A 26813-nucleotide genomic window follows, 5' to 3' on the forward strand; every position below is an offset into this window, starting at 1 on the left:
GCGCGCTCGCCGATTGGGCGGCGCTCGCGGCGCGGTCCCGCCCCCTCCCGGCGCGAGTGCGTCACGTGACCCGGCGGCGGCGCCCGGCGCGGTGGACGCTGGAGGCCCAAGATGGCGGCGGAGCTGGTGGAGGCGAAGGTGAGGGAAGCGGCGCCGCCGCCCCGCCCGCGGGGCCCGGCCGGCACCGGGCGGCTCCCGGCGCGAGGAGACGGCGGGGGGCGGCGCTACCGACCGCGGGGGCGGCGCTCCGGGGCCGCCCTCTTAGATTTTTACCTCAGAGACTGCCCCGCCCCGGCCTCAGGGCCGCAGCCCCCGCCGGACCTCCCGGGGCCGAACCGGTCCCCGGTGCTGCCCGTCCTCCTCGGGGCTTCCCCAGGGCCGGGCCTCCCCCGCCGATTCCCGGGCTTAAGGATCGCCGGCGCTGCCCGGTGCGGGGGTGGGGCGGCTCGGTGTGGAGCTGTCCGGCGGGGGAGCCGCTGGCACGGGCACTGCCGGGGCCAGGGGCGGCCTCAGGGCCCCTCGGGGATGCGCTGGAACAAATCCGTGCTGGGGAGTTGTGTTTCCAAAGCGGTTTGTGCCTCGCTTCGGGCCCGGGGGGACGGGACCGGGAGGTTTTCCCGTTCCCTGGGGATCCCGGTTCTCCGGTGCCGGTGTGGAAGCCGGTGGCAGCCGGTGCCCAGGGCGGTTAAGGAGCAACGGGCAGCGGCCGAGGAGCGTTCCCTGGAAGTGTTTCCCAAGGAACCGACCGCTGGGAAGCGTTCCCCGGCCGCAGGAGCAGCTCCTCGGCAGGGATGGGGCTGGATGGCCGCAGGAATCCCAGCGGGGAAGGCTTTTTTTATTATTATTATTTTTTTCTAGGGGGAGGCTCTGCCTTCCCCCTGCAATCCCAGAGGGGAGAACGCGCTGGCCAGGCACGGCGATAGCCCCAGAGGTTTTTGGTGGGGTCTGAGCCGCCCCACACCAGGATTCCTGAGAGGAGGAACATCCAGGAGCGTCGGGAATCTCGGCAGCCCATGTGCTCTGTTCCCTGCTCGCAGGGGCCAGGTGGAGCCCTCGGTTTTTGCTTTGTCTGGGGTTTGTTGTTGTGTCGGTGCTCCAATCTCATCATCCTGCTGGGCCTTAATTCCCTCAAAATGGAAACTCGGGGCTCCAGCTCCACTTTGCAGCCCCAGAGTCCTGGCTGAGGTGCTCTAGGAGGGATTCCCACAGGAGGAATTCCTGTCTGCTGTGCTCCTGGGATGCCCTGGTGCCTCCTGCTTGATGAATTTATCTTTCCAAATGGCACCTTTTATCCTCAAATCCCTGGGGGAGAGCAACACTCTCTCCATTTCGTAACACGGCTTAATGATCCTGGTGGGGTTTGATCAGCCCTGATGATCTTGGAGATCTTTTCCAACCTTAATGATCCTGATTCTGGTTTTTTAGTTGAAGGAAACTGAGGCACAAAGTAGTTTTCTCCAGGGTTTCACAGGTGGTGTCTGGTGGAGCAGCACCATGAATGCAGAGCTCTGAAATCCTGACTTTCTGCCAATTAAACATCTTTTCTCCCCTCTCTAGTCATCAGTATTTTTTTCCCCTCATCAGGGATATTTTGGGACTCATCACGACTCCCAGAAGTTCTAGCCACAGACAGTGACATAACAGCTTTTGGGTTTTCAAATTAAATGACATATGTAAGGGAAAAGGAGAAAATCAAATGGCATTTTCTCTCTCATCTGATTCCCACACATCTGAAAGTGGCTGTGAAATGTGTCTGGAAACAGTTGTAGCTTTCTTAATTAAAAAGAAAAAATAATAATCTGTAGCTGGTTTATTCCAGGAGAAGATAAGATTATTAGATTGTATTTTATGCTTTCTTTTTAATTATTAATTCAAGAGTGGGGTAGAAGTTGGGGAAGATCTGCTGGATCTTTGGTGGTTGGTTTTTTTTGTGGGGTTTCTTCTTGAATTCCTATTTTCCCCACAAACCAGGAGGGATGTGGAGTGAATATCTGGGGATATCTACCAGGGCAACTTGAACTTTCCAACCCATGTACTTTATAAGCTGGGTTTTTTTTTCAATTTTAGGGCTGTTTGGTGTTCAGGGAACTGAAATGCCAACCTGGAGCTGTGGGTTTAACAGGAAGAATTCCTGGTTTATTATGGGAAGTTGCCTTGTGGCCTTTGCTGACAATTCCAGGCCTGAATTGCCACAGAGAGGGAATTTTGGAGGACTGAGTTGGGTTTTGCTGCTTATCAGCCACTGAAATTGATAATTCCAGTGTGACACCAAGGCAGCTCCTGGCTGGTATCACAGGGAAGTGCTCCCATTGTTCTCCAGGGAACACACTGCTCTCTTGAACAATTGAGAAGTCTTCCTTTCTCTAAAATATGCTGTTTTTTTAAAGATCCTGTGGATGTAGGGAGGGTTCTGGAGGGGTTTTCCCATCCAGAAATCCAGGACCCAGTTCACCTCAGCCTCACCCAGCTCACACGGAATTTCTTCCTGTGCCTTCAGGAAGTTTGGGATGAAGTTTGGGATGAAGTTTTCTGTGTTTCTCTGGGAATTTTGGCCGCCTCAGGCTGCTGAAGGAGTTCCTGAGCTCTTTCACAAGTGAGGCCTCCTGGTTCCCATCTTTGAGGTCGCTCCTGCTTCCAGCTGAGCTGTCTCGAGGATGCTTATTTTTGTGATTTTTGTGTCATTTGGTGGCTGTGCTGGAGGTTTTGTCACTTGGGTGACATTTCAGTGGGTGATCTCTGCATTTATGGAATGGGAACCCAAACCAGGTGACAGCAGTGGGTTTGGACAGCTTTTGGGGAGGGGAGGAGGGAGGTTCTTTTCATCGAGGGGGAAACTTTTTTGATCATCTTATAAAGCGACAACTTCACCTTTGCCTTTAATAACTATGAGAACATCTTTTAATTTTTTATCCCCCAGAACATGGTGATGAGTTTCCGAGTCTCAGATCTTCAGATGTTGCTGGGTTTTGTTGGCAGGAGTAAAAGCGGACTAAAACACGAGCTAGTGACCCGAGCTTTGCAGCTGGTGCAGTTCGACTGCAGCCCCGAGGTGTTCAAGAAGATCAAGGAGCTCTACGAGACTCGGTACAACAAGAAGGGCTCGGAGGTGGCCGCGGCGCCGGCGCCGCCCCGCGCCGAGCCTCTGGCCCTGCACTCGTCCTACGACCGCGGCAGCGCCGTGGCCAGGAGCCTGCCCGCCGCCAGCATCGACTACCCGGCCCTCTACGGCAAATACCTGAACGGACTGGGCAGGCTGCCCCCCAAAGTGGCCAAGCCAGAGGTTCGCTTGGTCAAGTTACCCTTTTATACCACTCTGGACGAGTTGTTGAAGCCCACAGAGTTAGGTGAGTTTTGGGGGGGGGTCACCTCTTTCCGAGGTCTCTGGGGGTCACCTCTTTCTGAGGTCTTTGAGGGTCACCTCTTTCTGAGGTCTCTGGGGGTCACCTCTTTCTGAGGTCTCTGGGGGTCACCTCTTTCTGAGGTCTTTTTGAGCACAAACTATCCAAAAATGAGATGACACCTACATTATTTTTTGAAGGTCTCTTTCCGAGGTCTTTGAGGGTCACCTCTTTCTGAGGTCTTTGGGGGTCTCTTTCTGAGGTCTTTTTGAGCACAAACTATCCAAAAACAAGATGACACCTACATTATTTTTTGAAGGTCTCTTTCCGAGATCTTTGGGGGTCACCTCTTTCCGAGGTCTTCTGAAGCACAAACTATCCAAAAACAAGATGAAACCACGTTGTTTTTACTTTTAGCTCAATAACTTTCAGTCCAGTCTCAGGTTGTATCAAGGGAAATACAGGTTGGATATTAGGAGGAAGTTTTTAAACCAAGAGTGGTTAAATATTGGAATGGTCAGACCAGGGAGATGGTGGAGTCACCATCCCTGTGTTTAAATATGACTGGATGTGGCACTCGGTGCCATGTTGAAGCCCACAGAGTTAGGTGAGTTTTGGGGGGGGTCTCTTCTTTCTGAGGTCTTTGGGGGTCACCTCTTTCCGAGGTCATCTGAAGCACAAACTATCCAAAAACGAGATGAAACCACGTTGTTTTTACTTTTAGCTCAATAACTTTCAGCCCAGTCTCAGGCTGTGTCAAGGCTGAATATTAGGAAGAAGTTTTTAAAGAAAAAGTGGTTAAATACTGGAATGGTCAGCCCAGGGACATGGTGGAGTCACCATCCCTGGATGTGGCACTCGGTGCCGTGTTGAAGCCCAAAGAGTTAAGTGAGTTTTGGGGGTCTGTTCATTGGTGGTTTCTTTCTGAGGTCTTTGGGGGTCTCTTTCCGAGGTCTTTGGGGGTCACCTCTTTCCGAGGTCTTCTGAAGCATAAACTATCCAAAAACAAGATGACATCTACATTATTTTTACATTTATCCCAGTCTCAGGCTGTGTCAAGGTTGGATATTAGGAGGAAATTTTTAAAGCACGAGTGGTTAAATACTGGAATGGTCTGCACAGGGAGGTGCTGGAGTCGCCATCCCTGTGTTTAAATAAAGACTGCATGTGGCACTCAGTGCCATGGTTTTGTTGAGGTGTTTGGGTTGGGTTGGACTCGATGATCTTTGAAGGTCTCGTCCAACCTCCACATTCTGTGATTCTGTAACCAAATACCAAAGGTCTGGGACGTGGACCTTTTCACTCAATTAGGAAAAAAACACCCAAAACCATGAAGAAGAAGGACTTAGCCTACACCCTAAATCTTTCATATTGCCCTACATATATTCCCAATATGGTAATATTGCTATATTCCTATATATGGTAACATTACTGTATTCCCAATATGGTAATTTTGCTACATTACCATAGTCTAAAACCTTAAAATCGGAAGTTTCCTGGGTTTCAGTGTTTGTGTTGATAAAAAAATCTGTGTTTTCTGTAAAGTCATGTGGCAGGAGAGGCTGATGGATGTGGTGAGACCCTTCCTCTCCCCAGTTCTCTCTCCCCTCACGCTCAGAATTTACAGAGGAATATTTATCTCTGGGCTTCCCAGTGCTTAAAGGTGGCTGATAAAAGAGGGAGAGTGCTGGGAAAGGAGGAATGGTTTTCCACTGAAGGAGGAGAGATTGAAATGGGATATTGGGGAGCAAATTCTTCCCTGTGAGGGTGGGGAGGCCCCAGCACAGGGAAGGAGAAGCTGTGGCTGCCCTGGAAGTGTCCAGGGCCAGGTTGGAGCATCCTGGGACAGTGGAAGTTGTCCCTGCCTCTGGGATGATCCCTCAGGTCCCTCCCAATCCAAATCCTGTCCTGGGATTTTCCTCAGACCCGGAATGTTGTGGTCACTTTGGGATGTAGCTCAGAAGCCCACCTCGTTTGGTTCCTGTGGATTATGGAGCCTCATTCTACACTGATGCTGGTTTTCAGCACAGAAAAAAATCCCTGACCTGAAGCATCCTGTGGATAAAAGAGGGTGGCAACACCTCAAAGTGGATTTTTGACTATTTTTTTGTGCTCCTCACAGTTATTTGTGTGTGGTGCTTTGTGTTTTGAGGGGTGACCAGTAAAACTGGAAGAAGAGCTTTGCCTCTGGGGTGTGGAGACTGATTTTTCATTGTTCCAGTTTGGAGACACAGAGAATATTGTTGACTGACGTTAAATAGAATGTTCTGGTAGCAAATTCAGCGTGTCCAGAGAAGTTGTGTTCTGCTGAGTGTCTCATAAATTCATGTGGTAATGTCAGAATTCTGCACCAAATGATTCTACAGCTTGAGCTGGTCTGCCTTTGCTGAAAAGATATTTGTTGTGGCTTGGAGGAAAAAAAAAATAGATGAAGATTTGATTGTGCAGAAACAAAAAGAAAAAGGACTAATTACTCAGATGTTATTTAATTTCTTCTTCATTTGAAGGCGTTAATGCTGTGACAAAACAGCTGAGTGGTGACAGAGTCGAGCTCCAACATTATAATTGTGTGGGGAATGGTTTGTTCAGTGTTCAATGTGTGTTAGTCAGCAATTCCAATGTGGGGTTTTGAAGGAAAAACAAATTTCCAAGAGGTGGAAGCACCCAGAAGAGCCTGGATACGCACACTGGGATTACCAGATTTTGTTCCCAGTTGCCATTAAATCTCTCCCAGAGCCCAGGGCTCGTTAAATGCAGCCTCTCCTCGTGGTAGGTGACACCTCCCCTGGGCCCTGCAGGGTTTGTGCCTCATTTTCCTGCTGGTCTCAGAGGTTCCTGTGGGGCCAGGAGGAGCTGGGCTCCAGCACATGTTCAGGTCTCACACCTGAGCTCAGGTGCCCTGAGCTTGCACCTCGCAGCTTTTTGGGGGCTTCTTTTCCAGCAGCACTTTGATTTATAGATAAAAAATATATAAAGGAAGAGTATAAAGGGAGAGTGAGCTGATGTCAATGCAAAAAGAAATCATTGAACAGCTTCTCACTTCTCCTAATCAGGTTTGCTTTGTCTTTGTGTGGCTGAATAATCAGCAGGGCTGGGCTTATGGGCAGTTTCTTAATCAGAAACATTAAAATTTCTTTTTTGTTATTGTCCTTGTCAGTCATCACTTGCTAAAAATACCTGATGAAAGGCTTTATTTTTCTGCTGGCTGTTTCTGTCAGGAGATATTTGGACGGAAACTGGAATTAAACAAAAGTTCCATAAAGATATCTTAGTTCTTGCTTTTCAAAATTTGTTTTTGCAAGCCCCCATTTGCATCTTTAAAGCAGAAAACGGACCAAAGGGAAGCACCTGGGGTGACTCGAGTTGTCACCAGATCTTCCAAGAGCTGCTGAGGTTTTATCCTTCCTTCATCTCCTTTTTTTCATACAAAAGTGCATTTTCCTCCTCCTGAAATCCTGGTGGCTTTGAATAACCGTGCAATGGAAGTGAGGCAAAGCAGAACAGCCAATTCTGGCTAAATAATTTTGTAAAAAGCTGTTTGAGCACTTCCTCTTTGTGTTCCCTCCCGTGACTTTCAGCAGCTCAGGGTCTGAACTTGGCTTAGAGACACAAAACCGAAAATAAAACGTGTTTGGATTGAAGGGAAGGTTGCAACAAACTTTCCCACGTCTCAAAGCTTCGTTTCCCCCACATTAAATGCACTTGATCTTAAAATTATCAGCGTGCCAAAGGCCACAGATAATGCTGGGTTCTTGTTAAGCCTCTCTGAGGGTGAGCTGCTGTCTCACCCTCAAGGTCAGGGGCTTGGAAGTCCTGTTTTGTCTCTTCCAGCTGCTTTTTGTGTTGCCTTTTTATTATCTGAGCTAATCTTTTTTGTTGCTGGGGTTGTTTTTCTTTCTTTTCCAGAAGCCGCCTGCTCAGTCTGGTTGGTTTTTGGGCTTCTGTGTCAGGCTCAGGTCTCCTCTTGGGCTTCTTGAGGATGTGGTCACACTGTGACACCACTGGTGTGGTGAGCTGATGGCTCTTGAATTATCTGAGGGGAGGGAAAAAACCAGTTTTTAAAGAAGAGAAAAAATCAAATCCAAAGCCTGTGCTGTTTGTAGCGAACAGTGAGCAATAAATGAGCAAAGCTCTAATCAAAACAGAATTACCAAAGCAGGTGAAAACTGGAATTGTGGGGTGTGGGAGAGAACAAGACTTGGAGATAAACAGAGCATAACAACCACCTCGTGCTCAGAGCTGCTGTTCTCAGTTTGATGGACGCTCTTTTCTTCCCTCCTCAGTTCCACAGAATAATGAGAAGCTTCAGGAAAGTCCGTGCATTTTTGCATTAACACCAAGACAGGTGGAGCTGATCAGAAATTCCAGGTACTCCTCACTGGGTATTAACAGTTCCAGACAAATGCAGCTGCATAATTCCATCATTCCTCCCTGTTCCCCTGCCTCTGGAAGCTTTTGTTCTCTGCAAGGAAACAGGATTTGTGTGAGGACATCAGGCTGCTCCTCGTGTAAAGCAAAGAGCTTTTTGGGGGGAGGAGTGGGAGCTGCAAATTCACCCCTTCAGGTCCTTAAGTTTCACTGGTGCTGCTCTGATCTCCCTCTGGAGTGGTGCATTTGGGCAGGGAACTGGGGATGAAATCATCGATGACCTGAATTCTCTGCTGAGCTGCTGGTGTCAGTGTCTGCAGCCTCCCAGGTTCAAAAGGCAGAGTCTGAGGCTGGTTTTGCATCTGAAAGGAAACTTCCTTGGTGGGGAGGAGGCTGCAGGAACTGCCTGAGGAAAACATCTCTGGGATTAGGATTTACCCTGACCTCTGTCAGATGCAACTTTTGAGTCAAACAAAGACTCTGCTCAGAGGTGGCAGTGCAAGGCAGGGAGGTTTCCTCTTGGCTGACCCGCTCACTTCATGCAGAATTCCTCCAAAAATTCCACGTTAAACACTTAAATATTTCTCTTTATCACAGCATAAAGAGCTGGAGAAAGAATATCTTGGTTATTTTTGCCTCCTGGTGAAATACCCTTGTTGTGTCTTCCACTGCTTTCCTGATTCCAGTTAAAATCCTGTCAGGAATTGCCCTGGTGGAGGTTTGCAGTATTCACAGTGGGGCCTTAATATTCAGTCCCTTGGTTTGCATGAACAGCTTCAGCTGAATAATTAAACACAGAGAGTCGTGAACACTGTCAGGTAAACCTGACCTTAAAACCCAGTTTTCATAAATTCTCACAAATCACCAGAAGGCACCTGAGCAGTTTTTAAAACCCAGAGAAAAGCTGTTAGGTTGGTGCATCAAGCAAAGAATAATAATTACAGGACCACTGATATTTGCAGGGGGAATTGTACAATTTAAATAAAGTTCTGTGAGGTAATTTTTTTAAAGGTCTATTAAATTAGGAGCAGCTGAAGTTCTTGAGTCTGGCAGTTGGTTTGGGTGGTTTTTTTGATTTTTTGGGTTTTTTGTGGATTTTTTTGAGAGTAGGGGTTGTTTTTAACATAATTAATTTGATGTTTCTGTTCTTTCATTTACCAGAGAGTTGCAACCTGGTGTGAAATCGGTTCAGGTGGTGCTCAGGTAGGTCTGGGCTGGGTTCACTGAACACCAGGGGCAGAGCAGGGGAGGAGGGAAAATCCAGCAAGTTGCAACATGGATTTCATGGCTCCAGAGAGAATTCCCAGTGAACTTTTTGTTCCTGGGCCTCACAGGAGCATCTTGAACTCCACTTTGGAACCTGGGGCAGAAGCAGCAGAGTCCCCCCTGGACGGGCTGTGCTCAGGGAACGTGGATGGGGATTGGGATGGGGATTGGGATGGGGCCTGTGAGAGCTGGGGATGTGCAGCGTGTTGGGATGTTATGGGATGTGTTCTTTCTGCCCAGAATCTGCTACACAGACACGAGTTGCCCTCAGGAGGATCAGTACCCTCCCAACATCGCCGTCAAGGTGAACCACAGCTACTGCTCCGTGCCGGTAAGGACCGGGGATCCAGGAGGGGAATTTGGGGGGAAAATCTGTGGGATTTGAAAGGAAATTGCTTTCCTGATGAATGCCAGACTGTAGAAGTGCCCTGCTTGGTTTAAAGCTAATTTTTTTATGGAGTAGGCATGTTGTTAATGAGCTGTTCTGTATAAAGGCTCGATCCTGTTTACTTTGTGCTCCAGCTGTATTCAGCTCCTTCCCCTCATCCCTGAGACCTGGGGCTGATCAATAGACGTCCCATGACTAAAAAAAAACAATAAATATCTATATTTAATCTTGCTGCTCTAGGGCTACTACCCCTCCAACAAACCCGGGGTGGAACCCAAGAGGCCCTGCAGGCCCATCAACCTCACCCACCTCATGTACCTGTCGGCGGCCACCAACCGCATCACGGTCACCTGGGGCAACTACGGCAAGGTGAGAGCCCAGGGGACCCCCAGAGCTGCCCAGGCTCAGCCCTGCACAGCAGCCTCCTCATCCTCTGCTCCCTCTCTCCCCAGAGCTACTCGGTGGGGCTGTACCTGGTGCGGCAGATGACCTCAGCAGAGCTGCTGCAGAGGTTGAAAACCATCGGCATCAAACACCCCGAGCTCTGCAAAGCACTGGGTGAGTGGCTCATGGAAGGGCTTGTGTGCAGCCTGCTGGGGAATTAAGCACCACCATTCCCACCTCTGCCTCCCTCCAGCTGTATAAACCCCACTTTTTATCTGAACAGACTCGCTGAGCTGTGTGGGAGGTCGCCCCAAACCCGTGGTTCTGGTGGCTCTGCAGCAGCTCTGTAGGTGGATTTAGGATTTGGGCCAGGTCGTGTCGTGCCGGTGTCGTTGTGACTGGAAGGGCTTCATGCCTTCACCTGAGTCAGTATGAGCAGCACTGACCCTCGGGATTTCCAAAGGAGATTTCTGGAGCGAGGGATCCTGGTGACAATGTCCTGCTGCCCCAGTGTCTCTGCCCTGGGGTGGCACTGGGATGTCACCAGCAGCACATTGATATGCCTTGAGAGCTTCAGAGAAGAGATGGTCCCCAGAGATGCTTATCCCAAACCACTCAGGTAAATCCTCCTGCCATGAGGCACGTGTAAAACTGGAAATGAGGGGAAATTACCTTTCCAAGGTGGAATCTGACTTGGAGCTCACGAGTGTGGAAGATTCCCAAATTTTCACATTGCTGGACAAAACCTTCTCAATGTTTAGTTCTGCTTGGGAGAGCTGACCTCCTGATCCTGATGGTCTTTAGAGCTGTCCAGATCCCAGAAAACTCTTCCCAAGGATAACAAACTGTCAGGGAATCCCAGGATGGTTTGGGTTGGAAGGACTTTAAAGCCCACCCAGTGCCACCCCTGCCATGGCAGGGACACCTTCCACTGTCCCAGGGTGCTCCAAACCCTGTCCAGCCCAGCTTTGGACACTTCCAGGGATCCAGGGGCAGCCACAGCTGCCAGGGTTTCTCCTGCTCATCTTAACCTCAGTTTCCCCTCTTCAAGCCATTTCCCCTTATCCTGTCACTACAGTTCCTGATGAAGAGCCCCTTTCCAGCTTCCCTGGAGCCCCTCCAGGGTCTGGAATGCTGCTGGGAGGTCTCCACTCAACCTTCTCTTGTCCCGGCTGAACTTCCTCAGCCTGTCAGTCTTGGAGATGGACTGTAGTTCACAGGGAAGGTGAGGGATGATTCCAGGTGTATCCAGCCTGCAGACACCTGGATTTCAGGCAGGGATCAGTTGTATTTGGGGACTTTAAATAAAACCAAATAAGAGCAATGTCTTCCATCAGCTCCTTTGTGTTTTTGTGCTTGGGAGTTGTTTGGATATCCAGAACTGGCCAACCTGAGGAGATCCTAAACTTTGCTTTTCTAGCTCTGGTCTGCTCTGCAAATAATTCCCTGTCCCTGAAGCTGCCCTTTGACTTCAGTCACATCTCACTGCTGACTCATCCTCCTTTGCACAGAATTCTGTAGAGGTTAATACAGGAACGTTGTCTGAGAACAGATTATGGCTTTGGATCCAAAACCCTGATCAGGAGATCCTAGAAAATTCTCCTTGCCGTGTCTCCCAGTAATTGATGCACAGAGAAGGCTCTTACAAAGAACTTCATAAAAAATTAAGCTTGGATGAAAAGACTCCTAATGTGAGGAAAACAAGCCCAAATCTTGTAATCTCCTGGGAATTTCACATCTGAGAAGTCACTCTCTAATTAAAGCTGGGTGTTGCAGAGCTGCATGTAGCCTCATTGTCTGGAGACATCTTGTTATGATCTGAAAAGGTCAAAAGAAATGGTTGACTTGCTCCAAAGAAAAACGGTGATGGAAGTGTCAGAGGCAGTTGCAGACAGCAGTGGGAGCAGCAGCTCCTCCTCAGGACTTGGGGAGCAGTTCAAAGCTCGTTCTGTTGATTTTTGCACCTTGGTGAGGGAGCTGCACACGTGGGACCTGCCCATCTGCTGCTTCCTTTGATTTCCCTGCTGCTCCTCTGGGTTTTTCCTTTCAGGCTGCAGCAGCAGGGGCAGGATTCCTCCTTTCCTAACATCTGATTCTTCCCAGATCTGTGCTGGATGGCTGCTGTGCCAGGTTTTGCATGGCTGCCTTGCTCCGAGCTCTCTGCCTGGGTACCTCTGGGCCTGTCTGTGGTGGAATGTTCTGGAATAAAGGAGGTGGTCACCATAAAGGCCGAGGAGTGTCAGCTTGATAACCTGATGGAAAAAGGCTGGGATGTGTTTTCCCTCTCAGTTTGACTCAGGGGGGATTTGCTCTGAACTGGAAGTGCCAAGGGGGGGACATTTCCCCCCATCCTGCTGCCCCAGAGCTCAGGAGGGAATAAAAATAAAAATAAAAATAAACCCCACCGTGCCCTGGCTGGAGCTGAATCCGCGTGCTCATTCCCTCCCTGGCAGGGAAAATGATCCATACACAGCCCAGGGCTGGGGCGAGCTGCTTCCCCTGTGCTGCACAGTGTTGCCAAGGGCTGGGTTTGGTTCAATGCTGTGTCCTCTCTGCTCTCCCTGCAGTGAAAGAGAAGCTACGCCTGGACCCAGACAGTGAAATCGCCACCACCGGTGTCCGGGTGTCCCTCATCTGTCCGGTGAGTCCCTGCAGGGGTCTCCTGGAGCTGCTCTTTGGGATGGAAAGGAACTTAAAACCATCCAGTGCCACCCCCTGCCACGGGCAGGGACATGTTCCACCATCCAGGGTGCTCCAGCCTGGGCAGGGACACCTTCCACCATCCCAGGGTGCTCCAGCCTTCCAGGGATCCAGGGGCAGTCACAGCTGCTCTGGGTGCTCTGTGGCAGAGCCTGCTCACCCTCCCAGCCAAAAATTCCTTCCCAGTATTCCCTCTGGCAGTGAGGAGCCATTCCCTGTGTCCTGCCCCTCCATCCCTTGTCCCCAGTCCCTCTCCAGCTCTCCTGCAGCCCCTTCAGGCACTGGAATTCCAACTCTCCCACTTTGCTCCAGAGCCAAGGAGCTCCAGCTCTGTTTTACTTCCGTTTTGTCCAAAACCCAAACCATACTCCCAGGGCAGCTTTGCAAACTGACAAATGTTTTTCTTTCTGAGGGGCTCTGGGGGTTCCTGGCCAGGGTCCTGGCTGATGCTCTGCTCTCTGGTCCCACAGCTGGTGAAGATGCGTCTGTCGGTGCCGTGCCGGGCCGAGACCTGTGCACACCTGCAGTGCTTTGATGCCGTCTTCTACCTACAGATGAATGAGAAAAAGCCCACATGGATGTGCCCTGTGTGTGACAAACCTGCCCCCTACGACCAGCTCATCATTGATGGGTGAGTTTTGCACCTCTCTCTGCCTTTTCCTCCTTCCCCACCCAGCTCTTGGTTGAAGTTCGGTTTTGAAACTATTGCAAGTTTATTCTGCTGGTGCACAATATTCTGGTTTCGGTGTTCTGGTGTGTTAGAGCAAATGGGAATGTGCTGGGAGGGAACAGGCTTGTGCTGCAGCACTTTTGGGGTGAGTTTGGAAGCAGTTTTGTCCCCAAATGATGAGAACCTTCCGTGTGCTGGGACCACCAACATCCTCGTGGTGCTGGCCAAGGACTGGTGGAACAACACAGATTCCTGCCTGCTGGGAAATGCTCTCCACCCTCCTGGCTGTGTGACTGGCCTCCAGTGCAGGTTCCCCCAGGAGCAGGGACAGTTTGGAGAGGTGTTTGGGGTGCCTGCAGCTCCCCTGGCACAGGGAAGTGAGCAGAGCAGTCTGTTCCCAGCCTCACCGAGGGTTCCAGGCTGCCTTTGTGGGCCCTGGGCAGATCCAGGAGCTGTGGCTTTCCAGGCAGCCTGGAGCAGCCTCAGCACAGATAACCTGTTTGCTTTGTCCCCTGGCCAACCCCGACAGGAAAATCCAGTTCCTTGGAGATCTCTGGCAGGGGAGGGATGAAGGGAAAGCTGTGAGGGGTTGGGTTGTGGAGCCCCCAGGGTCAGCTGTGCCCATGTCCTGCATGAGGAGGAGCAGGATGTCCCTGAAGAAGGCTCAGGAGACTTCTGTCCCTGCTCAGGGCTGGGTTTGGTGCCAGTTCTGTTGGGGGAAGTCCTTCCCAGATTCCCTGGAAGTGAGAGAGGGAAGCTGGCACTCAGCTGGGTGCTGGGAGTCAAGAAAGAGCCAGAGGCTCCCGAGCAGGGAGGGAGGTGCCTGGTCAGGTCTGGGATCCTCAGGGCCTTGTCAGCTTTTTGGGAGCTGCAGCTTGGTGTTTGCTGGGCTGGTGATGGGATTGGCTGTGGGAGCAATTCCTACAGGAGCTGGGGAAAGCTGAAACTCCCACTGGGATGCCACAAAGTTTTCCTGACCTTGGAAGTTTTCCACTAGGAGTTCTCCTTCCTTCTGAAGGAAAATGCTCAAGTCCAGGAGGGAGTGAGGCCTGGCACAGCAGCGTTTCCAGATAAACATCCCAGGCAAACATGGGACACAGGGAATAAAGGCAGTCCCCAGTTTCTCTGGGATCAGGGCCTCCAGGTGTATTTTCATGTATTCCATGTGTATTTTCATGGTGTTCCTGTTGCAGGAATATTGTTCTGGTGGCTACTGTGGAGATTTGGGAAATAAAACTAGGAAGGAAGGGAAGTGCTGAGCTTCTAATGCCAAATCCAAATTCCACATCTCACCTTTTGCTAAAGGCTGGCTGGAAATGTCCCTGGGAATGTCCCATGGGATGGGGCAGCAGCTGCCTGCCTGGAAGCAGTGCCTGGGAAACTGGGTGAAGAGGCAAAACGTTAATTTGCAGCTAATTAAGCTGGTAGCTGATGGTTTGGGTGCATGGACGGGAAGGGATGGATTTGCACTGTCAGAACCTGCGCTGGTTTTATGGGGAATAAAGTCCATGACTCCAAGGGCTGTCAGCTCAGGAGCCAGCACCAGATTCCTTTGAAATCCAGGGTCAGTGCACACACCCTGCAGAGTGGCAGGGGTGTGACAGCTCCTCCTGTGCCCTGTGCAGGCTCCTGTCCAAGATCCTGACGGAATGTGAAGACGCAGACGAGATCGAGTACCTGGTGGATGGCTCCTGGTGCCCCATCCGAGCCGAGAAGGAGCGGAGCTGCAGCCCCCAGTGCCCAATCCTGGTCCTAGGTGAGCTCCCTGGGGAGGAAGGCTGCAGACCCCTGGGGGAAACCACACAATTCCACCGTGGTTTGGGTTGGAAGGATCATCCAGTGCCACCCTCTGCCGTGGGCAGGGACACCTTCCTCTATTCCTGGGGTGATCCGAGCCCCGTTCAGCCTGGCCTTGGGCATTTCCAGGGGTCCAGGGGCAGCCACAGCTGCTCTGGGCACCCTGTGCCAGGTCCTGCTCACCCTCATGAGGGAGGAAGAATTTCTTCACAAGGAAAAACTTCTCCCCAATATTCCCTGTGGCAGTGGGAAGCCATTCCTTGTGTCCTGTCCCTCCATCCCTTGTCCCAAGCTCCCCTTTAGGCTCTGGAAGCGGCTCTGAAGTCTCCCTGGAGCCTTCCCTTGTCCAGGCTGAGCCGACAGGAGCACTGAATCCTTGCTGAGGTGGCCCTGAGTGTGTTTTCAGCTGCTGGTGTCCCACAGGTTCCTCGGATGTGAACGGGCTCCTGGCAGCTCCCAACGGCACCGGCGAGAACGGCAAAGCCCCGGCGGACGTTGTGGATTTAACACTGGACAGCTCATCCTCGGAGGAGGACGAGGAGGAGGATGAGGAGGAGGATGATGATGATGAGGGACCCCAGCCCAAACGACGCTGCTCTTACGAGAAAGGTTTAGTCTCTGCCTGCTGACTGCAGCCACGGCTCGGAATTCCCAACGGACAGACTTGAATACTCTGGTGCTTATTAAACTGGAGGAGGGGGAGAACGTCCTCTCCCACCTCATCTCCCTCCCTCCCTCATCTCCTGTGACTTTCCTATTCCAAATTACTCATTAAAACGAGAAAGAAAAAAAAAAAAAAAAAAGAAAAAAAATAACAAAACAAAACAAAAAAAACGACACAAAACAAAAAAAAACCATTGAGCTGCTTCTTGGTTGGAAAACGACCCCACTCAGCCTGAACTGGAGCCTGAAGTAAAGAAAGTGTCTTAAGCCAGGCAGGATCCTCCCTCACCTGGATCCCGGGATCGGGGGAGCTCCCCTGCACACCTCCAGGACACCCACCCCTGCATCTCCAAAGCCGTGTGCAGTTTGATCCTCTCTTGTTAATTAACCATTCCTTAATTAATCGAAAGGTTTTGCTGGACGTGTGAGTCCGGGGCGGGGCGGGGCGGGGGGCGTGGGGAGGGCTCTGGGGGTGGGCTTGTCTAACCCAGCGAGGATAGAGGGGGGTTTGTAGGGGTGGGGCTGGGGGCGTGGGGTGTCCCGTTGGAAGCGCACTGTTCTAGCTCGGAGCTCCAGCAGCTCTGCACCTCATGTAAAGAGACACGTTTGGAATTTTATCCTAATCCCAAGGGAAGTGTAGAGGTTTGTGCAGTAGTGACTCGTTTTAGTTGAGCAGAAGCCATGGGGAGGGGGGTGGGGGGTGGGAGGGGGGGGCTCGAACCACAGATCTGTTGTATTTTTGAAGTGCAATAACTTTTGGTGTTTTTGAAGACTGACAAGGGCTGCGCATTCCCTTTTCGTTGAGGTTGGTTCTGGAGGCGGCGGCCGTGACCTGCAGGTCTGGGGACAGTGACAGTGACCTGCAGGCCACCCCCTGGTCTGGGGACATGGCAGTGACCTGCAGGCCACTTCCAGGTCTGGGGACACTGACCTGCAGGCCTGGGGACAGTGACAGTGACCTGCAGGCCACTTCCAGGTCTGGGGACAGTGACAGTGACCTACAGGCCACCCCCTGATCTGGGGACATGGCAGTGACCTGCAGGCCACTTCCAGGTCTGGGGACACTGACCTGCAGGCCTGGGGGCAGTGACAGTGACCTGCAGGCCACTTCCAGGTCTGGGGACACTGACCTGCAGGCCTGGGGGCAGTGACAGTGACCTGCGGGCCACCCCCAGGCCTGGGGACAGTGACCGTGACCTGCAGGCCACCCCCACACCTGGGCACACCTGGCACATGAGCAGGAGCAGGACAGGGGGGTCCTTCCAGAAAATGCCGGGTGGGGGAATCTCAGTTTTTAGCCAACTACCTCGGTAACTCCAATTCAGGTTTCTTTGAGTCCCGAGCCCGTCGCGGGCGGGTCGAGGGCAGGGCCCGGGCGCCGCCTCGGCCCCTCCACTTCTCTGTCCCAGCCTTTGGCCCCAGAGCCAAAGCTCCTCCTGTGCTCTTCGGTGGCAAAAACGTTGTTGCTTTTTTGAGTTTGCGAAGCGTCACCTTTTTGACTTTGTCTTGGCGAGTTTCTGTCCCGGCTTTTTTGCTGTTCCCACTGGCTCCTCCCGGCTCTGGTTTGCTCTGGACCTCGCTGGCTTTTCCCCCTGGGGCTCAGGGTCACCCCGGGAGGGAGCTGGGCCTGCCCTGGGCTGGGTGAGGAGCAGGGGGCTCTCCCTGAGCCCTGAGACCCCCGAGGGTCTTGGTGTTGCTGGGCACTGCCAGACCCCAAACCCTCCATCCTTCCCTCCTTGATCCCTCCTTTCTGAGTGGTCCCCAAATCCTCCATCCTTCCTTTATCCCTCCCCTCAGGGTACCCCAAACCCTCCATCCTCCCTCCATCCCTCAGCCCGGCGGCCAGGGGACACACAGAGGGGTGTTGGTGCCTTTCCCAACACTTCCTCACTCCAGAAAATTCCACACAGGAGCCAATCCCCCCCTGGAGGGAAAAGCCCCCGAGGTCCAGCCAGAGCTGCCCTAAATCCTCCTTGGCCACTTGCCCAAAAGCCAAGACCCCTCTGACATTGAGGAGGGGTCCCCTGCCAGTTTTGGGGGGGGCTCCTTTCCCAAACCCCCATCTCCTGGATGGGCTGGGGGTCCCTGAGCCCTGTGGGAGGGGGATTCTCCCTGCCCAGAGCCGGGTGGGAAGGGCTCGGGGGTTAAAGCCCCCGTTCCCGGCTCTGGCAGGGACGAGCCGGAGCAGCTCCTGCTCCCACAGGGACACCTGCACTTGTTGGCCCCAGGCTTTGCTTTTCCTTCTCTTTCCTGGCTGTAAGCAATATGTTTTCAGGTTGAAACGGGGGTGGGGGTGGGAAAAGGGGGATGAAAACAACTGAAAAACAAAACAAAAAAAAAAACCCGGGTAGAGCTCCCAACTGAATTTTACTGTACAAAGTTCTGTGCTTGTGGCCCTGGCTGCACAGTAGCTTTAGAGTCCAGTTGTTTTCCTAATATTTTTGTTCTAATTTAATTGCTTTTAAATTTTTCCAGGCCAAGCAACTGTTTGGAAACACCATGCTTGTTTTAGTGCTTTCTGTTGGAGTTGGCCAGCTCTTCCTGTACATATGTTGGTTTTTTTTTTTTCTTATATCCTGTTTTTTTTTCTTCTTTGTTTTGTAAAGAGAAGAGAAAAAAAAAAAAAAAAAAAAAGAAAACAAAAAAAAAAAAAAAAAATTATTTTTCTTTCCCTCAGTACACATTCTTCAAATTATAGTGTTTGTTAAATAAAATGAAAGATTTACATTTAATTCTGTGTCGGCTTGTTGGGATTTCTGACCCTGGGGTCTCCAGGATCTCCTTGGCCTCTTCGGGATTTCCCCAGGATCTTCTCCCAGGGGATCCCAAGGATCTCACTCAGCATCCCCAGGGAAAATCTTCCCACGGGACGTCCTCACCCTTCCTGGGGTCACCAGACTCTTCCCCAGGATCTCCCCCGGACTCCTGAGATGTCCAGAGGCTCCCCGGGGTCACTCCCAAAAAAAGCTCACCCCAAAATGAGACCAGGGCATTTTCGGTCATGGCAGGAGCGTCCTGGAGCAATCCCAGGATTTCCCTGGACGTCCCAGGATCTCCCCAACCGGAGCCTGGAGGTTTGGGGTCAGCCCCGACCCCCTCCAGCTTCTCCCCCGGGTTTTGGGGGGCAGCCAAAGCCCCGGCCCCATCCCCTCCTCGCTGCCACTTCGAATTCCTCCACCTCCAGCGGATTAATCATTTTATTTATGAGGCTTAAGGGCCCAAATCCCGTTAAAGCCGGGGCTTTGCCAGATAAACAGCCCGCTTTGGGGGCAGCGCGTTTGTGAAAACACAATTAGCAAACCCCGTAATCTGCACTAATTACCGAGGCCATGAGCGCCGGCACTTCGCCGCCAGCACCTGCAGCACCATGGGGGACACGAGTGGGGACACGGGTGGGGACACGGGTGGGGACACGGGAGCTCGGCGCCCACCCGGAGCATCCTTCACCATCGAGTACCTGCTGTCGGGGCGAGGGGCCGGGGCCAGGCCGGAGCCCCCCGGGAGCAGCCCCTCGGTCACCCCCCGGTCCCCGCCCGAGCCCGGGGACAAACCGGCGCAGTCCTACATCGCCCTCATCTCCACCGCCATCCTCTCGTCCCCGGAGAAAAAACTGCTGCTCTCCGACATCTACCAATGGATCATGGATAACTACCCTTACTTCAAGAATAAGGTGAGGTTGGGAAGGGCTGTGGGGTCGGCGCGGGGAGATTTTTTGGGAATTTTCTGTTGATTTTCGCGGTTTGGGGTGAGCGGAGCTGCGGAGGGCTGGGGGAGTCACTGGGCAGCGCTGAGCCTGACCCGCCGGGAAATTCACCGGGAAATCATCGGGAAATCACTGGGAAATCACCGGGAAATTCATCGGGAGAGCCGCCCGTGGTGTCCCCAGGCTCCGTTTGGAGCTGCCGTGGGCTGACCCCGATCCGTGGGGAAAAGGCCGAGGGCCGGATCCCGGGGCCGGTTTCTGCGGGAGAGGGGAGGGCTGGGCCTGGGTGACCTGTCCGGCCTCAGTGACCCCTCCAGGGCTGAGTGACCCCTCCAGGGCTGAGTGACCCTTCTGAGCTTGAGTGACCCCCTCCAGGATTGAGTGACCCCTCCAGGAATAACCCCTCCAGGGCTGACTGACCCCTCCAGGGCTGAGTGACCCCTCTGGTCTGACTGACCCCTCTGGCCTGAGTGACCCCTCCAGGATTGAGTGACCCTTCCAGAACTGACTGATTGACCCCTCCGGCCTGAGTGACCCCTCTGGCCTGGCTGACTGAGCCCTCCAGGACTGACTGACCCTTCTGAGCTTGAGTGACCCCCTCCAGGATTGAGTGACCCCTCCAGGACTGACCCCTCCAGGGCTGACTGACCCCTCCGGCCTGAGTGACCCCTCCAGGACTGAGTGACCCTTCCAGAACTGACTGAATGACCCCTCTGGCCTGGCTGACCCTTCTGAGCCTGACTGACCCCTCGGGCCTGAGTGACCCCTCCAGGGCTGAGTGACCCCTCTGGATGTGCCTGAGTGACCCCTCCAGGGCTGAGTGACCCCTCTGGATGTGCCTGAGTGACCCCTCAGCCCTGAGTGACCCCTCAGCCCCGTGTGACCTCTCCGCACACAGGAGAAGAGTTGGCGCAACAGCGTCCGCCACAACCTGTCCCTTAACGAGTGCTTCGTCAAGGCCGGCCGCAGCGACAATGGCAAAGGTCACTTCTGGGCCATCCACCCCGCCAACCTGGAGGACTTCTCCAAGGGCGACTACCACCGGCGGCGAGCGCGGCGCCGCGTCCGCAGGTCAGGGCCTCGGGGGTCCCCACAGAGGGGCTTTGGTGGGGTTTTGTGGTTTTCTCTTGGTTTTTTATAGTGCAAAACTTCACCTTGTGCTGAAGTGTTGTCAGTGGTGGGGACAGGGAGGGGACAGGGAGGGGACAGGGGGGACACGGGGACGTGGCTGGGGGACTCCTGGGTCTGCTGCTCTCTGCTCTTCCTCCTTTGTGCCCTTTTTCCTTTGTATTTTTGCTCTTTTTTTCTTCTTCTTTTTCTTTTTCTTTTCCTTTTTCTTTTCCTTTTTCTTTTCCTTTTTCTTTTCCTTTTTCTTCTTTTTCTTTTTCTTTTCCTTTTCCTTTTTCTTTTCCTTTTTCTTCTTTTTCTTTCCTTTTCCTTTCGTTCTTTCTTTCTTTTCCTTTTTTCCCTCCCTCCTTCCCTTCCTTCCTTTTCTCCCCTTGTCCTCCCCAATTTATTCCTTCTTTTCCCAATCCCTCCTCCTCTTTCCCCACCCTTTATTTTTCCTTCTCTCATTTCTCATTTTTCCTACTCTCCTTTTTTTTTTTTTTTCTTATTTTTTTTTCCCATTCTAATTATTTCCTTCCCCCTCTGACCCCGTGCTCTGTTTTCCCTTCACAGGGTGATGAACGTCGGCTACTTCCACCCCTACGCCCTGTACGGCCTGGGCTGCTGCTGTCCCTGCTGTCCCCCGGGTCCCCCAGTGCCCCGGGCCCCCCAGTGTCCCCCCCGCTGGGGCTGGGGGCGGCTCCCGGGGCCCCGGGGCCCCTTCCTGTGACCGCTCGGGGACAGCTCTGGCCGTGTCACCCGCTCTGCTCCACGCCCAGGGTCACCCCAGCGTCACCCCAGTGTCCCCAATGTCACTATGGGGCTCGTTTTTGGGTCCCCCATTTTGTGTCCCCTCCTGTCCTCCCCTACAGGACACCCCGGTGTCACCCCAGTGTCACTATGGGTTTCGCCCCTGGATCCCCGTCTTGTGTCCCCTCCTGTCCTCCCCTACAGGACACTCCAGTGTCACCCCAGTGTCCCCAATGTCACTATGGGGCTCATTTTTGGGTCCCCCATCCTGTGTCCCCTCCTGTCCCCCCCTACAGGACACCTCAGGGTCACCCCACTGTCACCCCAGTGTCACCCCAGTGTCACTGCGGGGCTCGTTCCTGAGTCCCCATCCTGTGTCCCCTCCTGTCCTCCCCTACAGGACACCCCAGTGTCCCCATTGTCACCCCAATGTCACTATGGGTTTCGCCCCTGGGTCCCCCCATCCTGTGTCCCCTCCTGTCCCCCCCTACAGGACACCCCGAGGTCACCCCGGTGTCACCCCGGTGTCACCCCAGTGTCACTGCGGGGCTCGTTCCTGAGTCCCCATCCTGTGTCCCCTCCTGTCCTCCCCTACAGGACACCTCAGGGTCACCCCAGTGTCCCCATTGTCACCCCAGTGCCACTATGGGGTTGGTCCCTGGGTTCCCACCTTGTGTCCCTCCCCTACAGGACACCCCGGTGTCCCCAGTGTCCCCTCCCAGTCTGCCCAGTCACGAGGGGACACTGGGGACCCCCACCCTGTGCGATCCCCCAAACCAGGGGGTTCCCACTGGGGGAAACTGAGGCACCGAACCGGGGCTGATCCCCCCCGCCCCATCCCCGCGCACTGGGGCACATATGGGGCTTAAACCCTGCGAGCGGCCGGCGCTGCCCTAATTATCCCTTGGCTAATTGCCCCTGACGGCCCTAATGAAAATCGCGGCTCGCAGGTGTTAAGTGGCATTAGGGCGTCTCGCTAAGAAAGACGAGCCGGCCACTAAATCCCGGGATAAGGGCCCCGATCCCGGCACGCGCCCCCGCCCCGGCCGGATTATGACACTAATTAATCCCCGGAGCTTTTTTTGGGGGGGTCCCGCCGCCCGCGGGGACACGGCGATTTATGGGGTGGGTTTTTTGGGGTGTGGGTTCACCCGCGTGTCTCGCCCTGCCGTGGGTTTGGGGGGGTCGCTTTGGGGTTTGGGAAAGGGGGGGACACCCCAAACTCGGCCCTGGAGGAGCCTTAGAGCGCGGCCATCTGTCCCCAAACAGATTAGGGTCCTGCCGCCCCCAGCGAGAGCGGCTTAATGGGGGCACTGGGAGGACTGGGGGGGCACTGGGGGGGCACTGGGGGGGCACTGGGCAGACTGGGGGGACACTGGGGGGGCACTGGGGGGCACTGGGGGGCACTGGGAGGATTGGGGGGGCACTGGGGGGACACTGGGCAGACTGGGGGCACTGGGGGAGCACTGGGGGGGCACTGGGGGGGCACTGGGGGGCACTGGGGGGGACTGGGGGGGACTGGGGGCACTGGGCAGACTGGGGGGACACTGGGGGGCATTGGGGGGACACTGGGGGGCACTGGGGGGTATTGGGGGGCACTGGGCAGACTGGGGGCACTGGGAGGGCACTGGGGGGACTGGGGGGCACTGGGCAGACTGGGGGGCACTGGGGGGCACTGGGGGGGCACTGGGGGACACTGGGGGGGCACTGGGCAGACTGGGGGGGACTGGGGGCACTGGGAGGATTGGGGGGCACTGGGGGACACGGGGGGCATTGGGGGGCACTGGGGGGACTGGGGGCACTGGAGGGCACCCCGTGCTGAGCTGGGGGGGGGTTGGACCCCCCCTTTGCTCTTATTCTGTAACGGGGAGTGGTTTTGTTCCATTGGGGGAAACTGAGGCACGGCCACAGACTGGGACAGAGCCCCTCCCGCAGCAGCCCCGGGCACCCCAAAATGGGGGTTACATCCCTAAAAACGGGAAGAACACCCCCCAAAATGGGCCAAGCATCCCTAAAAGTGGGGTGAACATCCCCAAAAATGGAGCGAACATCCCCCCAAATCCCTTCGTGCCGTCCTGGAGCCCCCCAAAACAGGGAGAACCTCACCCAAAAATCCCCTGGGCCGTTCTGGACTCTTCAAAACAGGGGAAGCTCCTTCCAAGAAACAAACAAAATAAATGCCCACAATCCTGGCCAGCCCAAAATCCCCCCAAATCCATCCCTCACAACCCTGGAAACCCCCAAAACAAAGGGAACCCCCGAAAATTCCCCTATAGAACCCTGGACATCCCGAAACCAGAGGAAATCCCCCCAAAAATCTGCCCCAGGTGCAGCCCTGGGCCCCCCAAAACCCCCCAGGAACCCCCAGCCCCAAAAACAGCAAAAAAAAAAGTCCCCAAATTATTAAAACCCCCCCAAAAAGATCCCTCTGTCCTCTCCTCCCCCAAAAAATCCAGCGGGTTCCGGGTGTATTTTTAATATATAGTTTATTTCTCTCTTTTTTTTTTTTTTCTTTTTCTCTTTTTTTTAAATCTTAAAGCCCCCCCCCTCCCCAAAGTGCAATTTTTATTATTTTAAATTTTTTTTTGTCGGTTTTTTTTGTCATAGTTTTTTTTTTTTTTTTTCCTCATCTCCCCCCCCCACTTTATAAAGAAACTATCAAAGTTACAATCTATGGAATGTCTTTTCTGTGCTTTATTTAATTTTTTTTAATATATTTCTTTATATTTATAATTTTTTTTTGTTTTGTTTTTAAAACTCTCTCTTCCTTTTGCCTCGCTCCTTTTCCTCCCCCTCCCACCCCCACGAAAAATCCTCACCAAGAAAACAAAAAAAAACAACCAAAAATCGGAAAAAAAACACATAAAAACCGCTGCAACCTTTGCGAGTGCTTGAAGATAAAGAATCTCTTTAATAGATTATATAGAAAGACGCAGGAAAAAAAACAAAAAAAAAAAACCAAAAAAAAAAAAAAAAGGAAAAAATGAAAATAAAATTAATATTTATAATAAAGTGGCCCCACCTCGAGCGTCCTTTGGGGTCCCCGAGCTCGGTGTCCCCCCCTGTCCCTGGGGACATTTCAGCTCTTGCTGTGTATATATATATATATATAGATAGATAATTTTATTATATAAAACACCATTTAATGCAGCATTTTGCCCCCTTCCCCACCCCCAAAATTTCTGTCCTGTTTTGCTCCTTTCGTTTCTCTTGATTGAAATTAATTTTTTATTTTTTTTTTAAATATCTTAGTTGTGAATCAAAAACCAAAAAAAAAAAAAAAAATTAGAAAATTTAGAGAGAGAAATTCAGGGGGGATTTTTGTCTTTATTATTATTATTATTATTAAATTAATAAATTGTTAAATTTGGGGAGGGGAGGGATTGGGGCTGGGGGGGCCCTAAAGGGGGGGATGAAGGAGAATTTTTTGGGGTGGGGAGGGGGAATCAGCCCTTTCCTGTGGAAAAATGAGAAATAAAACCCCTCCTGCTCAGTTTGGGGGGGCAGGACCCCCCCAGAGCCACTTTTTGGGGGAAAAAAAAACCCCAAATTTGTCCCCCCTCAGCCCAGCAGGGGGTGAAGCCCCTCCCTTGGCACCCCCAGACCCCAAAATCCGGATTAATCCCCCAAAATTGGGCTGAGCCCCTCCAAAATTGGGACTAACCCCCCAAAATTGGGACTAACCCCCCAAAAATCCGGATTAATCCCCCAAAATCTGGATTAATCCCCCAAAATTGGGCTGAGCCCCCTTGGGACACTGGGGGAGGTGGGAAAGGGGGACACACAAATATTTTTTTCCCCCTTTTAAATAAAAAAAAAATATCCTTTTTTCCCCCTCCCTGTTTCCCCTATTTCAGCTTGGCTTCGCTCCGAATCGTATTATTGAATCATTGATTATTATTAATTAATATTATTAGCCATGACTTTTATTATTATTTCTCTCTCTCTCTCGCTTCCCACCGTAACTCAGCACTTTCTTTGGCAACACTTTCATCCCAACCTGGATTCAAAAAAGAATTATTTTTTTTTTTTTAAAAACCCCTAAAATTAAATTAAAATAAATCTCGATGCTGAGCTACGGGAGGGAATTTGGGGTGGGGTTTATTTAAGGCGATGGGACAGGGACAATCCTGAGGGATTTGGGGGGGGTTTGGAGCTTTTTTTTTTCTTTTTTTTTTTGCTTTTTTCTTTAATTTTAGTGCAAACTTCACTTTGTGCTAAAGTGTTGCCAGTGGTGGGGACAGGGAGGGGACAGGGGGACACGGCTGGGGGAATCCTGAGTCTGCTCCTCTCTCCTCTTCCTCCTTTGTGCTCTTTTTCTTTTGGATTTTTGCCTTTTTTTTTTTTTTTTTCCTTCTTCCTTCCTTTCCTTTTCTCCCCTCGTCCCTCCCAACCCCGAATTTATTCCTTCTTTTCTCAATTCCCCACCTCGTTTTTTTCCCCTCCTTTCCTTTCTCATTTTTCTTTCTCCCCTCCCTTTTTCTTTCCCTTATTTTCCCTCTTTTATTTCTCCCCTCCAATTTCCTTTCTCCCATTTTTTTTCCTTCTTTTTTTTTTTTTTTTTAATCATTCTCCCCGTTTTTTTTTCTTCCCCCCCTTTTTTTTTTTCCTTTTTTTTTTCCCCCTTTTCTCTCCACTCCTGGAAAATCCCACCCACTTCACCCCCATCCCGATGCTGCTTCCCCAAACCTCCCAAAATTCCTTCGGGATTGGGAAGGGGGAAGGAAAAACAGCAGCGAGAGTGGGGAAAAATCCCAGGGAAATAAAAATAAAACCCCCAAAAAAACCTCCCTGGGACAAGAGGAGCCACCACAACCCCAGAGCACAACAGGGAACCTCCACAAATCTCTATTGACAAACCCACGTGGAATTTTCTTTGCGTATTCCCAAAATAAAATAAAATAAAATAAAATAAAATTTCAGCCAGTGCTGCCAGAGGGTCGGCCCTGCCCGGAGCTCAACAATTCCAGCTGGAATTCGGCTCCTTCCCCATGGGATTCGCTGCCCAGATCCCGAATCCCCTGCTCAGGGAAGGATGTGCATCCACAGGGAGCTGAGATCCCGATTTTCCTGCCCCAAGAGGGAACAGGAGGGACACAAATCCCTGGGAACAGACACCTCAGGAGTTGGGGTTGGATCCCTCCGGCCTCTTCCCGGGAATTCGCTGCCACATCCCTGGAGGATCCAAACCCACGGAGCATCAAAGTGTCCCCAATTCCAGCCTGGGCTGGCTGCCTCCAGCACCTTCCCGGGGGATTCCTGCCCAGATCCCAGTGTCCCTGCCCAGATCCCAATTCCCTTATCCTGATCCCAATTCCCCTATCCAGATCCCAATGTCCCTGCCCAGATCCAAATTTCCTTCCCCAAATCCCCATCTCCCTGCCCAGACCCCAATTCCCCTATCGAGATCCTAATTTCCCAGCTCAGATCCCAATTCCCCAGCTCAGATCCTTTTTCCCTGCCCAAAGCAGAGCTGGAAGGACACAAATCCCTATCCCAGCCCTGATCCAGATCCCAATTTCCCAACCCAGATCCCAATTTCCTTCTGCAAATCCCCATTTCCTTCCCCAAATGCCAAATTCCCTCCCCAAATCCTCATTTCCCAGCTCAGATCTCAGTTTCCTTCCCCAAATCCCAATTTCCTTCCCCAAATCCCAGTTTCCCTGCCCAAATCCCCAT

The 26813-nt window shown here is 52.4% G+C and overlaps 2 protein-coding genes and 3 long non-coding RNA genes across 7 annotated transcripts; 3 read left to right on the forward strand and 2 right to left on the reverse strand.

Annotated features, from left to right (window-relative positions):
- Positions 1-55: 55 nt before the first annotated feature.
- PIAS4 (protein inhibitor of activated STAT 4) lies at positions 56-15983 on the forward strand. Of its 3 annotated transcripts, none has more exons than XM_066336089.1 (11): positions 56-138; positions 2918-3344; positions 7622-7706; positions 8868-8909; positions 9213-9303; positions 9601-9729; positions 9813-9918; positions 12312-12385; positions 12915-13075; positions 14740-14870; positions 15335-15983. In XM_066336089.1, the coding sequence occupies exons 1-11, from the start codon at positions 112-114 to the stop codon at positions 15538-15540; spliced, it is 1479 nt and encodes a 492-aa protein (XP_066192186.1). In that variant the 5' UTR covers positions 56-111; the 3' UTR covers positions 15541-15983. The 3 variants fall into 3 exon arrangements, with proteins under 3 accessions (XP_066192186.1, XP_066192188.1, XP_066192187.1); XM_066336091.1 differs by having other exon boundaries at positions 12999-13075; XM_066336090.1 differs by lacking the exon at positions 56-138 and adding an exon at positions 472-2593 and having other exon boundaries at positions 2977-3344.
- A 395-nt stretch (positions 15984-16378) lies between these two features.
- On the forward strand, positions 16379-16895 carry LOC136371821 (uncharacterized). Its single transcript, XR_010745407.1, has 3 exons — positions 16379-16451; positions 16512-16627; positions 16711-16895. It is a non-coding gene; the product is annotated as an uncharacterized lncRNA (long non-coding RNA).
- On the reverse strand, positions 16405-16895 carry LOC136371822 (uncharacterized). Its single transcript, XR_010745408.1, has 3 exons — positions 16772-16895; positions 16534-16572; positions 16405-16472 (listed from the first exon to the last, which is right to left on the reverse strand). It is a non-coding gene; the product is annotated as an uncharacterized lncRNA (long non-coding RNA).
- Positions 16896-18941: 2046 nt separating this feature from the next.
- LOC136371786 (forkhead box protein L2-like) lies at positions 18942-21114 on the forward strand. Its single transcript, XM_066336061.1, has 3 exons — positions 18942-19244; positions 20176-20348; positions 20958-21114. Exons 1-3 carry the CDS (start codon positions 18942-18944, stop codon positions 21112-21114), a joined length of 633 nt encoding a protein of 210 aa, XP_066192158.1.
- A 2692-nt stretch (positions 21115-23806) lies between these two features.
- Positions 23807-25695, reverse strand: LOC136371820 (uncharacterized). Its single transcript, XR_010745406.1, has 2 exons — positions 24819-25695; positions 23807-24779 (listed from the first exon to the last, which is right to left on the reverse strand). It is a non-coding gene; the product is annotated as an uncharacterized lncRNA (long non-coding RNA).
- Positions 25696-26813: the final 1118 nt, after the last annotated feature.

Source organism: Sylvia atricapilla, chromosome 26, assembly GCF_009819655.1.
Source record: "Sylvia atricapilla isolate bSylAtr1 chromosome 26, bSylAtr1.pri, whole genome shotgun sequence".
Lineage (NCBI taxonomy): Eukaryota > Metazoa > Chordata > Aves > Passeriformes > Sylviidae > Sylvia > Sylvia atricapilla.

Bases quoted from the DNA above. Each gene is read 5' to 3' on its own strand.
- PIAS4 (XM_066336089.1), top strand. From the start codon at position 112: ATGGCGGCGGAGCTGGTGGAGGCGAAG. The intron at 7,707-8,867 runs GTACTCCTCACT...TTCATTTACCAG, and splicing joins GAGCTGATCAGAAATTCCAG to AGAGTTGCAACCTGGTGTGA. The intron at 12,386-12,914 runs GTGAGTCCCTGC...CTGGTCCCACAG, and splicing joins GGGTGTCCCTCATCTGTCCG to CTGGTGAAGATGCGTCTGTC.
- LOC136371786 (XM_066336061.1), top strand. From the start codon at position 18,942: ATGGGGGACACGAGTGGGGACACGGGTGGGGACACGGGTGGGGACACG. The intron at 19,245-20,175 runs GTGAGGTTGGGA...CTCCGCACACAG, and splicing joins ACCCTTACTTCAAGAATAAG to GAGAAGAGTTGGCGCAACAG. The intron at 20,349-20,957 runs GTCAGGGCCTCG...TTCCCTTCACAG, and splicing joins GCGCGGCGCCGCGTCCGCAG to GGTGATGAACGTCGGCTACT.